This window comes from Schistocerca nitens, chromosome 7, assembly GCF_023898315.1.
Source record: "Schistocerca nitens isolate TAMUIC-IGC-003100 chromosome 7, iqSchNite1.1, whole genome shotgun sequence".
Classification (NCBI taxonomy): domain Eukaryota; kingdom Metazoa; phylum Arthropoda; class Insecta; order Orthoptera; family Acrididae; genus Schistocerca; species Schistocerca nitens.
Genome location: NC_064620.1, coordinates 354,216,897 through 354,229,431, shown reverse-complemented (window position 1 = coordinate 354,229,431; position 12,535 = coordinate 354,216,897). Strand labels below are relative to the sequence as shown.

Below are 12,535 nucleotides of genomic sequence, written 5' to 3'. Positions count from 1 at the left end.
TACTTAAGCTTAAAGTTACATTCTCAGTTTTTATTATCATTTATGGCTAACTGGTTACCTTTAAGTCAATGACTGACTATTCTAAGGTTATTTTCTCTGTGTTCCACTCGACTAAGTTACACTAAAGCACCAAAGAAAGTGGTATTGGCATGCATATTCAAATACAGAGATATATACACAGGCAGAATACAGTGCTGCAGTTGGCAACCCCTATATACGACAACAAGTGTCTGGCACAGTTGTTAGATCTGTTACTGCTACTACAATGGCAGGTTATTATGATTTAAGTGAGTTTGAGCGTGGTGTTACAGTCAGTGCACAAGCGATGGGACACAACGTATCCGAGGTATGATGAAGTGGTGATTTTCCCATATGACCATTTCACGTGTGTACCATGAACATCAGAAGTCTGGTAAAACATCAAGTCTCCAACATCGCAGTGGCTGGAAAAGGATCCTCCAAGAACAGGGCCAAAGACCACTAAAGAGAATCATTCAATGTGATGGAAGTACAACCCTTCTGTAAATTGCTGCAGATTTCATTGCTGGGCTGTCAACAATTTCAGCATGCAAAACATTCAATGAAACATCACCAATATGGGCTTTTGGAGTCAAAGGCCCACTCATGTACCCTTGATGACTGCACAACAAAAGCTTTACACTTTGCCCGGGCCCGTCAAAACCAAAATTGGACTGTTGATGGCTGGAAACATGTTGCCTAGTTGGATGAGTCTCGTTTCAAATTATATCGAGCAGATGGACCTGTGTGGGTACAGCGACAACCTCATGAATCCCTGGACACTGGATGTCAGCAGGGGACTGTTCAAGCTGATGGAGGCTCTACAATGGTGTGCGGTGTGTGCAGTTGGAGTGATATGGGACCCATGATATGTCTAGATATGTCTCTGACAGGAGACACATATGTAAGCATGCTGTCTTATCACCTGCATCCATTCGTGTTCACTGACATGGGAAATTACCACCCTATTTCCCTGCTGCCAGTTTTTGCTAAGGTGATAGAAATGATTATTGCAAAACATCTTGAAAACTTTCTCACAGAAAATGATATCATAGTCAAAAATCAATTTGGATTTCAAAAGGGGAAAAACACTGTCAGGGAATTTACTGAAAAGATAATCTCTACTTTAGACAAGGGTAAAAAGGTCACAGGTATTTTTTGTGATTTGACCAAAGCTTTTGACTTGATCACTCACTACTTCTACGCAAGTTAGAGAGATATGGGATAGTGGACAGGGCATTACAGTGTTTAAAACCTTATTTGCCTGAAAGAAAACAGAAAGTTATATTAAATTCAAATGGAAAAAAATCATTCTTGGACGGGAAAAAGATTTGTACAGGGGTCCTGCATGGCTCAATTTTATTCACAGAATACACCTCAGTTTTAATTGAAAATGACAATTTAGAACAAATTCATGATATGTGGAAAATATGGTTTCAGCAAAGTTGATTAAAACTCAATTTCACAAAAACACAGTTAGTGGAGTTCAGTGCTAAAACATCATCACCATCTCCCATAAAAATAGTGCACAGTGATCAGGAAATGACTGAAGCAAGTTATGTCTGAAGCTTGACAAAAATTTAAATTGGAAGGTACATGTAGACTTGTTAGTGAACAAACCAAACAGCCTAGCTTATGCGATCAATGTCTTATCTGGTTCCACCATTATGGACACCAGGAAGACAGTCTACCACAGCTACTTTGAAACTATAATTCGATACGGAATAGTTTTCTGGGGAAACTCTATGAACAGCTCAAGATAACTATCACTTTAAAAGAGAATTGTAAGAAACATGTGTTTAGTCCAAAAAAGAACATCATGTTACAAATTATGTAAAAAATTAAAAATACTAACCATTCCTTCTCTGTACATCTATGAAATTTTTATTTTCAGGTATAAAAATCAAAACCCACATGACAATTTTCATTTCAACCACAATTACAGTACTTGTCACAGATAAAATTTCAAACTTCCCTTCCATAATTTAAAATTTTATGCTCAAACACCATTGTACACAGGATCAAAAATTTACAATAAATTAAATAATACAAATATGTTATTTAAGACACTAGTAGGAAAATGTTATTATTTAATTGAAGAATTCATGCAGGATAGTTTGGCAGTTTGAAAAGAAAAGAAAAAATAAAGATTATGTATTGTATAATAAATTCTTAATATATTTTAAAAATTGTATTTCAAGCTGCAAAATGCCCATAAGTGTTATATATATTCTTGTTAAATTGTTCATGTCTAAAAATTCAGAAATGTCTGATTAAATATGTTAATTATTACAACCTTATTTTTTAAAAGTAAATTGACATGTCTCTAGTACAAAAATCTTTGATTTGTAACTGTACGTTATGAGATGAATAAACTACATTCTACATTGTACATTCCATGAGCAATTCCAGCAGGAAGCAGATTACAGAGTACTTGACAGCTAAACACAAAAGTTTTGTCTCAAGTACAGATAGTGTTGAGGATCAGTGGACAAAGTTCAAAACCATCGTACAATATGCGTTAGATGAGTATGTGACAAGCAAGATCATCAGAGATGGAAAAGAGCCACCGTGGTACAACAACCGAGTTAGAAAACTGCTGTGGAAGCAAAGGGAGCTTCACAGCAAACATAAACATAGCCAAAGCCTTGCAGACAAACAAAAATTATGCGAAGCGAAATGTAGTGTGAGGAGGGCTATGCGAGAGGCGTTCAATGAATTCGAAAGTAAAGTCCTATGTACTGACTTGGCAGAAAATCCTAAGAAATTTTGGTCTTATGTCAAAGCGGTAGGTGGATCAAAACAAAATGTCCAGACACTCTGTGACCAAAATGGTACTGAAACAGAGGATGACAGATTAAAGGCCGAAATACTAAATGTCTTTCTCCATAGCTGTTTCACAGAGGAAGACTGCACTGTAGTTCCTTCTCTAGATTGTTGCACAGATGACAAAATGGTAGATATCGAAATAGATGACAGAGGGATAGAGAAACAATTAAAATCGCTCAAAAGAGGAAAGAATCCCCGTTTTCAAGAAGGGACGTCGAACAGATGTGCAGAACTATAGATCTATATCTCTAACGTCGATCAGTTGTAGAATTTTGGAACACGTATTATGTTTGAGTATAATGACTTTTCCGGAGACTAGAAATCTACTCTGTAGGAATCAGCATGGGTTTCGAAAAAGACGGTCGTGTGAAACCCAGCTCTTGCTATTCATCCACGAGACTCAGAGGGCCATAGACACGGGTTCACAGGTAGATGCCGTGTTTCTTGACTTCCGCAAGGCGTTTGATACAGTTCCCCACAGTCGTTTAATGAACAAAGTAAGAGTATATGGACTATCAGACCAATTGTGTGATTGGATTGAGGAGTTCCTAGATAACAGAATGTAGCGTGTCATTCTCAATGGAGAGAAGTCTTCCGAAGTAAGAGTGATTTCAGGTGTGCTGCAGGGGAGTGTCATAGGACCGTTGCTATTCACAATATACATAAATGACCTGGAGGATGACATCGGAAGTTCACTGAGGCTTTTTGCAGATGATGCTGTGGTGTATCGAGAGGTTGTAACAATGGAAAATTGTACTGAAATGCAGGAGGATCTGCAGCGAATTGACGCATGGTGCAGGGAATGGCAATTGAATCTCAATGTAGACAAGTGTAATGTGCTGCAAATACATAGAAAGATAGATCCCTTATCATTTAGCCACAAAATAGCAGGTCAGCAACTGGAAGCAGTTAATTCCATAAATTATCTGGGAGTACGCATTAGGAGTGATTTAAAAAGGAATGATCATATAAAGTCGATCGTCGGTAAAGCAGATGCCAGACTGAGATTCATTGGAAGAATCCTAAGGAAATGCAATCCGAAAACAAAGGAAGTAGGTTACAGTACGCTTGTTCGCCCACTGCTTGAATACTGCTCAGCAGTGTGGGATCCGTACCAGATAGGGTTGATAGAAGAGGTAGAGAAGATCCAACGGAGAGCAGCGCGCTTCGTTACAGGATCATTTAGTAATCGCGAAAGCGTTACGGAGATGATAGATAAACTCCAGTGGAAGACTCTGCAGGAGAGACGCTCAGTAGCTAGGTACAGGCTTTTGTTAAAGTTTCGAGAACATACCTTCACCGAAGAGTCAAGCAGTATATTGCTCCCTCCTACGTATATCTCGCGAAGAGACCATGAGGATAAAATCAGAGAGATTAGAGCCCACACAGAAGCATACCGACAATCCTTCTTTCCACGAACAATACAAGACTGGAATAGAAGGGAGAACCGATAGAGGTACTCAGCGTACCCTCCGCCACACACTGTCAGGTGGCTTGCGGAGTATGGATGTAGGTGTAGATTTAGACAATGTGATACCCCACACATCCAGAATTGCTACAGAGTGGCTCCAAGAACACTCTTCCGAGTTTAAACACTTCTGCTGGCCACCAAACACCCCAGACATGAACATTATTAATCATATCTGGGATGCCTTGCAATGTGCTGTTCAGAAGAGATCGCCAGCCCCTCATATTCTTAAGGATTTATGGACAGCCCTGCAGGATTCACGGTGTCAATTCCCTCCAGTACTACTTCAGACGTTTGTGGAGTCCATGCCTCATTGTGTTGTAGCATTTCTGCATGTTTGTGGGGACCTACACGATATTATGCAGGAGTACCAGTTTCTTTTAACTCTTCAGTGTATTTAAAGTTACTATGGAAGTGGTATCATCAGCACAAAGAATTGCTAGAACTAGGCCAGTTGTAAGAAACACCTCCTGAACCATTTAGAAATAAAGTAACTTGGCCCCTATCTGCATGAATAGCATGGCGGGTTGGGGGGGGGGGGGGGGGGTTGGGTGGGGAGGTGTTGTAGGGGAGGTCCAGTTTGAGAGCTGCAACTTTCTCACTAACATTAGTCTCACAGATCTTCAAAGTTTGTAAATTTGTGGTAAGTACTTATGGGACCAAACTGCTGAGCTCACTGGTCCCTAGGCTTACACACTATTTAATCTAATTTAAACCAACTTACACTAAGGAGAACACACACACCCATGCCTGAGGGAGGACTCGAACCTCCGATGAGGGGAGCTATGCAATCCGTGGCAAGATGCCGCAGACGGCGCGGTTACCCCGTGCAGTAAATGCTACAGCTAACAAGCCAGTGAACGGTTATCCTTAAAATATAAGTTATGTCTGTATAACTATTAATTTCCTAGAAACAGGCATGTCTAACTAGAGCACCAGGACAAAATTATTCTGGAAATAAATGAGTTGACACGACATTTTCTATAGCGTTCCACACTGATGAGTTTGTTTTAAAACTGTACTAACAGTTAGTCACAGTTGTGTTATAAGTTCATAGACTTGTTGATTCATGAAATGTCCTACTATTTCTGAAAAAACTGCTGCAAGGAAACTGCACTGTATTTACTAACAGATGACTTGTCAAATTTCTTAAGAAAAGAAACATTCTCCTTAACCTTGAAACAGTCTACAGTAGGAAAGTATGTAGCCCTTTGACTGGGGTTTACATCTGGTTATTGCATTTAAAACATGCTCTTTCATGCTAACTTTTCCACAACAATTTGCTTTATGTCTCCTTTTATCCTTGCAAGTCGCAGGACACATTGTCCTGCTGAACATCATATCTTCTGCTTGGTTTTATTTTTCTCGCTAAGAAGCTATATGTTTTTGGTTCACAACTACGTAAGGATTAGTAGAATTTAGATATTCATCATTACTGCCATTTTTGCATCTTAATTTCATGTTCCATGAAGATTTTATCACTTGATTGGTAATGTTTGACACTTTTTAATTTCTATTGAGGATTTCCTGTCTTTAAATGTTATATTTTAATATAGTATTCCCAAAATATTTGAGTTTTGCGGATTATTTCAGTCTGGCCTTTTCCAGAAAGCTGTCCGAATCATTTCCTTCTCTGTGGATGGTATTTCCTAATGTTTAAATTTGCTGATTTACATCTGTATTATTATTATCATCATTATTTTGTTCAGTATAGCAAGAATCTCCTGTACTGACTCTTCTGATTCTCCACATGTTACTCTTATAACAGCACAGGTTTTCAAATACAAGGGAATAAGCCTTACATTCAGTTTCATTTTAAATCTCATGATTAGATTCATAACTATGATCAACAGAATTGGTGATAAAACACACACTTTTTTTATCTGGATATTGCTACAGAGCTGTAGCAAAAAAATTGTCATTAGTATATTCCAAAGCAACTTACAGATCTTATGTGAGACAATACCAACAGTTTTAAACTACATCTAAGAATAATTGTGAAGTTGTCCCAAGTTTTCAGTACCTATCCATAAGTATTCTTGTAACAGACATGAAGTTCTTACTGCTTTAATCTCTCTTAATATCACTGTTCTGCCAACCCTCTTGCAGTTCAGTTTATCTTTCTCTCTTCTCTACATAATCTGTCCCAGCACTTTCAAGGAGTGTGATTATACACAGATTTTTAAATGCAAGTAGGTGGCAATACACATGTTGAAATTTTGAGTAAGTACTGGAACCAAAAACAGAACTATACTTTCATGAAGGTTTTTCTGCATTTACTAAAAGAGAAACCATTCAGAAAAAATAGAAGAGAAAGAAATCCCAACAATTTTCTGCCAAAAGTTCTGGTCAAATGTAAATAATTTAGGAGTAGAGGTAACAATTCATCAAATAGTAGAGGCAATTAGTCATTGATAGGCAAATATACAAGATTATCCCCTCTATTGAGTTCTTACCTAAATATGATACTTCGCTTTATTTGTAACAAGAACACAGATGAATACAAATTTCACTTACAAGTTAATGACTGCTCCAGAAGATGATGTTCCATCACATGGCAGTTGCTCATTTTGGACCTTAAAAATAAACACATCAGGCTGAAATTAGAACCTGTACCAAAATAAAATACCCAATTTTAAATTTAATTTTTCTTTCTTCTCTTCACACTATACAGTATTGTCAGAGAACAGAAAAAAGTATAAATCCATCACTAAACTGTACTGGCAGTGTATCAACTGTAGTTAGTTTCTTTGCATCCCCATGGCAACAACAAACTTTATCATTTATATTTCACAAATGGGATAGAAAAGATGGTTATGACTTGGTTATACACATCAGTCTAGCAAATTAATAATTAAGGGCTATGATGCAGCAACAATGAACTGGCACTGAAATTAGGACTTATCCTCAAAATTATCTGTAACTGTTCTCCTTTAACCTCCCATAGTTTCTTGAATACACAGCAACCACATTTCAGGACTAATGAAGTCATAACTGAATCTTTTTCTCATTTTCTCTAAATTAAGGTATCACCTTACCAAATAAAAGTAACCAGGGATAGTGAATATATGTAGAGAAGGGCAGCACAAATTGTCATGGGTTTGTTTGACCTGTGGGAGAGTGTTACAATGGTGTTGAAGAAATTGAACTGACAGACTCTTGAAGATAGATGTAAACTATTCGAAGAAAGTCTACTAACAAAGTTTCAAGAACCAGTTTTAAATGATGAGTCCAGGAACATACTATAACCCCCTACATATCGCCCACGTAGTCACTGTGTGGCCAAGATTAGAATAAGTACAGCACACACAGAGGCATTCAAACAATGATTCTCACCAGACTCCATACACGAATGACATGAGAAGAACCCCTAATAACTGATACAATGGGATATAACCTCTGACATGCACCTTCTGGTGGTCTGCAGAGTATGGATATAGATGTAGACCTTACTGTTCAGTTTCTGAACACGTTTTCTTTGTTGTTTCACAGAATGATTGCAGATGGCATTGTTGGTGGTAACTTCCCCTGATTTCAATTTATTAGTCTGGTGATAAGATTACTGTTGGGTGAGACACTGTTGTCTTTGACATTGGTACCAACCCCAGCAGTGAAGGTAAGAGATTCTACTTATTCTTCAGCTCTCAGCTCCTGCCATGCTAGTGTATCTTCTATGAGAAAGTTAAGTGAAAAGTACTTAGATTTTGTTCAATTATTGTAGAAAGAAAACAATTTGTTCTAGCATACATTAACATATTTTCTTGTAAATCAGTTGTCAAATGCTAAGAGTCTCTAAATACGAGAATTCTTCCAAGCTGTCGTACAGAGGGAAGTGAGTTATCAGGCACAGCAATTAATAAAAACAGGCATTTATATTCATAATAGCATTCTTGGGACTACCAATTCTGGCAATTCGTCAACAATGTTACCATCCAGTACTTCATGAGCTGGGCTGTGACACTGTTCTGCTCTACTATCCAACTCTTGGGCCTCCCAAACATCTTTGGACTGTTGGATGATAATCAACAGATTGTTTTCATGATGCCTCAGGATCAGTTCAAAGGGGGTGGTTGTTCTATCTTTGCCTGTATTATTTTGCTGGAATAGATATAATTTTCAGTTCTCTTATTCTTCATCGCGGTTGTAATCCCATTTGCTATAACTTTTGATTCCTCTCGCAAACTTAATTTTCGTTATTTTAACTATATTAAGTATAAACCTAAATAACTGAATAATTTATTCAGTAATTACAAACTACATACTCACCATGGGGCACTTCGGTACGTTAGCTTCGGCATTAGTGATGAGAATAAAGATGGCCAGTAGAACTGCACCTATAAAATTCATTAATTCAATGAGAAGGGTGCATCATGTTACAATGTTGTCATAACTATTTATTACGACCACTTCTATCAGTTATATAACGATAAAAAAATTTCACTATTGACATACAGCAATACAGTTAAAAGAGTGTTTGTCTTGTATGCACGAAACTTCAGTATAAATGTTCGTTCTTATCGAATTTCTGTATACACTGTGGTGCTTCTAATGGTGTAAATGTGGGAGCGTGGGAATAGGTACAGTCACAATAACGTAACGCTTTTCACATGGATATTGACACTGTTATACAACAATAATGGAAGAAATAATCCCTAGTCATATTGAACCAACCACTACCGGTACGGTATTCCAACGGAAATAGAAGCCTAAATCATCAGGCAATTTCCAGTAATGCTAAATTCGTCTAGACTCCGTCAATCATTGCAATGTATAACATTTCACTCAGTTCAGTGAGCTGCGTTGGTGGTTTTAAGACTGCTATTTCGAAAAATGGTGCCACGAATGACGTTGCAACAATCAGTACGCGAAAATGTTCTATAGTTTTAGACTATGGCGATTGTCTTTCGTTCTCATTCATTTATTTTTCGTATTTACTCTATGTCAATGGACTCTAGTTGATGATTTTTCAACCGAGGGTATTGGGAGTGTCCTATGCAGTTGGCCGGTTATGAGAATGTATTTTCCAACACCACAGAGTTTTTCAGTATTTTTGTTGTTGTACATTCAAATGACAGTGGGCCGAATAAATGATCAGAAGAGTTGAACAAGAGAGGTACGGAAAAATGAAGTGTTCGGTATGTACTGCCTGAGCAACACGTTATGGTATCATACTCTTAGTAGGTACGGTATGGTGTGCGTATTTAATTGTAAAGGCTTTTTTTCCATGATGACCTGTAGATTACCTGCACTTTGTTCACAATACTGTAAATCTAATTTTATTAGGTTGGTTTATAACTTCATAGAGTGTTTATCTTTCATGTTGGTATTCCGGTTGCTATGGGTTCATTTATCGATAGTCATTTTTTTTATAGTTCACTGTTGCTATTTGAGTTTACATATTGTCATTTGGAGATAGTGAGTAGAGCTATGGACGCTAGAAAATGGCGTGGCAAGTGAAGAAATGTGAACATTTCCGACATTGTTTGAGTTCATTAGGGGGAGTGACAGCAGTGGAGGCAGTTAGAAATATTTGCACCATATACATGGATAATGTCACTTGACTGAGCACGGCAAGAAAATGGTTTTTTCGTTTTAAGGAGGATCGTTTGGACACTAGTGACTCTGCACATTCAGGAAGACGATCAGGGTTTGATTAAGATCGTTTAAACCCATTAATCCACATTGATCCACGTCAGTGTAATAGAGATCTGGCAAATGTGATGAACTGTGATCATTCCACAACTGTGCGACATTTTCATGGAATGAGGGAGTTCAAAAATCGAGTGTGTGGGTACCACATGCTCTAAAGTAAAAAATCACAAAAATCTGCGGGTGGATATTTGTGCATCTCGGCTTGATGGTCATTAGTTGGTTCGTGAACAACGCGACCATTTCTATCCTGTATCGTTACGAGTGACGAGAAATGGTGTCTTTAAGCTAACATACGGAAAAGAAAGGAATGCCTGAGCCCAAACAAATTAGCAACTCCTCGTACAGAGAACTGCACACGTCCACAAAAGATAATGTTATGTATCTGGCGGAACAGCGACAGTGTGGTGTCCTGCGAATTGCTTCCGCGATTTGATCATCACTGCTGACATGTATTGTCAACTACTGAGACGTGTTGCAGACGCAGTCCAAGAACAACGACCAGGAAGACTGCGTAAAGTGATGCTTCTCCACGATAATGCCCGCTCGCATTCTGATAGGTTGACAAAAAACACTATAGAAGAGATGGGTTGGGAAGTCATTCCGCACTCATCTTTTTCACCTGATTTTGCGCCCTCAGATTTTCACCTTCTTTGCACTCTTTCGAACAACTTCCTTTCCGGATGAAGATGCTATCCGAACATGTCTCGACGAGTTCATCACCTCAAAACCACGTGATTTCTACAGTCGCGCAATAGAAAAGTTACCCCAGCGCTGGTTAATTATAGTAAGTAGTGAAGGAGAATGTCTTATTGACGACTAAAGCCTCTGTTGTGTGAATCTGTTCTGTTTATTAAACTTACGGAAAAACGCTATGAACGTGTACACCAACCGAATATCTCCGTATGTCGTCAAACATCGGGATATTTACAAGAGTAGGACGCTTTATGATCACCTGGATTGATAACCATTTTGTGACAAAAATGTATTTCATTCCCACTACACGTGCAACGAACCGCAACTGTCCATCGCCAAGAAATGCAGATGATAAACGGGTATTCATTGGACAAATATATTATACTAGAACTGACATGTGATTACATTTACACGCAATTTGGGTGCACTGATCCTGAGAAATCAGTACCCAGAACAACCACCTCTGGCCGTAATAACGGCCTTGATACGCCAGGGCATTGAGTCAGACAGAGCTTGGATGGCGTGTACAGGTACAGCTGCCCATGCAGCTTTATACGATACCACAGTTCATCAGGAGTGGTGACTGAAATATTGCGACGAGACAGTTGCTCGGCCACCATTGACCAGACGTTTTCAATTGGTGAGAGATCTGGAGAATGTTCTGGCCAGGCAGCAGTCGAACATTTTCTGTATCCAGAAAGGCCCGTACAGGACCTGCAACATGCGGTCGTGCATTATCCTGCTGAAATGTAGGGTTTCGCAGGGATCGAATGAAGGTTAGAGCCACGGGTCGTAACACATCTGAAATGTAACGTCCACTGTTCAAAGTGCCGTCAATGCGAACAAGAAGTGACCGAGACGTGTAACCAATGGCACACCATACCATCACGCCGGGTGATACGCCAGTATGGCGATGACGAATACACGCTTTCAATGTGCCTTCACTGCAATGTCGCCAAACTCGAATGCGACCAAATGGTTCAAATGGCTCTGAGCACTATGGGACTTAACATCTTAGGTCATCAGTCCCCTAGAACTTAGAACTACTTAAACCTAACTAACCTAAGGACATCACACATCCATGCCCGAGGCAGGATTCGAACCTGCGACCGTAGCAGTCCCGCGGTTCCAGACTGCAGCGCTTAGAACCGCACGGCCACCACGGCTGGCTCGAATGCGACCATCATGATGCTGTAAACAGAACCTGGATTCATCCGAAAAAATGACGTTTTGCCATTCGTGCACCCAGGTTCGTCGTTGAGTACACCATCGCAGGCGTTCCTGTCTATGATGCAGCATCAAGGGTAACCGCAGCCATGGCCTCCGAGCTGATAGTCCTTGCTGCTGTTCGTGCAGATGGTTGTTGTCTTGCAAACGTACCCATCTGTTGACTCAGGGATCGAGTCGTGGCTGCACGATCCGTTACAGCCATACAGATAAGATTCCTGTCATCTCGACTGCTAGTGATACGAGGCCGTTGGAATCCAGCACGGCGTTCCGTATTACCCTTCTGAACCCACCGATTCCATATTATGCTAACAGTAATTGGATCTCGACCAACGCGAGCAGCAATGTCGCGATACGATAAACCGCAATCGCGATAGGCTACAATCCGACCTTTATCAAAGTCGGAAACGTGATGGTACGCATTTCTCCTCCTTACACGAGGCATCACAACAACGTTTCACCAGGCAACGCCGGTCAACTGCTGTTTGTGTATGAGAAATCGTTTGGAAACTTTCCTCATGTCAGCACGTTGCCGATGTCGCCACCGGCGCCAACCTTGCGCGAATGCTCTGAAAAGCTAATCATTTGCATATCACAGCATCTTCTTCCTATCGGTTAAATTTCGCGTCTGTAGCAACTCATCTTCGT

The 12,535-nt window shown here is 39.5% G+C and overlaps 1 protein-coding gene across 1 annotated transcript in view; it reads right to left on the bottom strand.

The window, feature by feature from the left end:
- The window catches only part of LOC126195617 (uncharacterized), a 444,247-nt gene that overhangs the window by 370,353 nt on the left and 61,359 nt on the right, over positions 1 to 12,535 (bottom strand). The window contains exons 2-3 of the mRNA XM_049934243.1: positions 8,582 to 8,649; positions 6,833 to 6,891 (exon numbers count right to left, since the gene is read on the bottom strand). Of these exons, the coding sequence (XP_049790200.1) occupies positions 6,833 to 6,891; positions 8,582 to 8,649 (127 nt within the window). The remainder of the gene's footprint in view (positions 1 to 6,832; positions 6,892 to 8,581; positions 8,650 to 12,535) is intronic.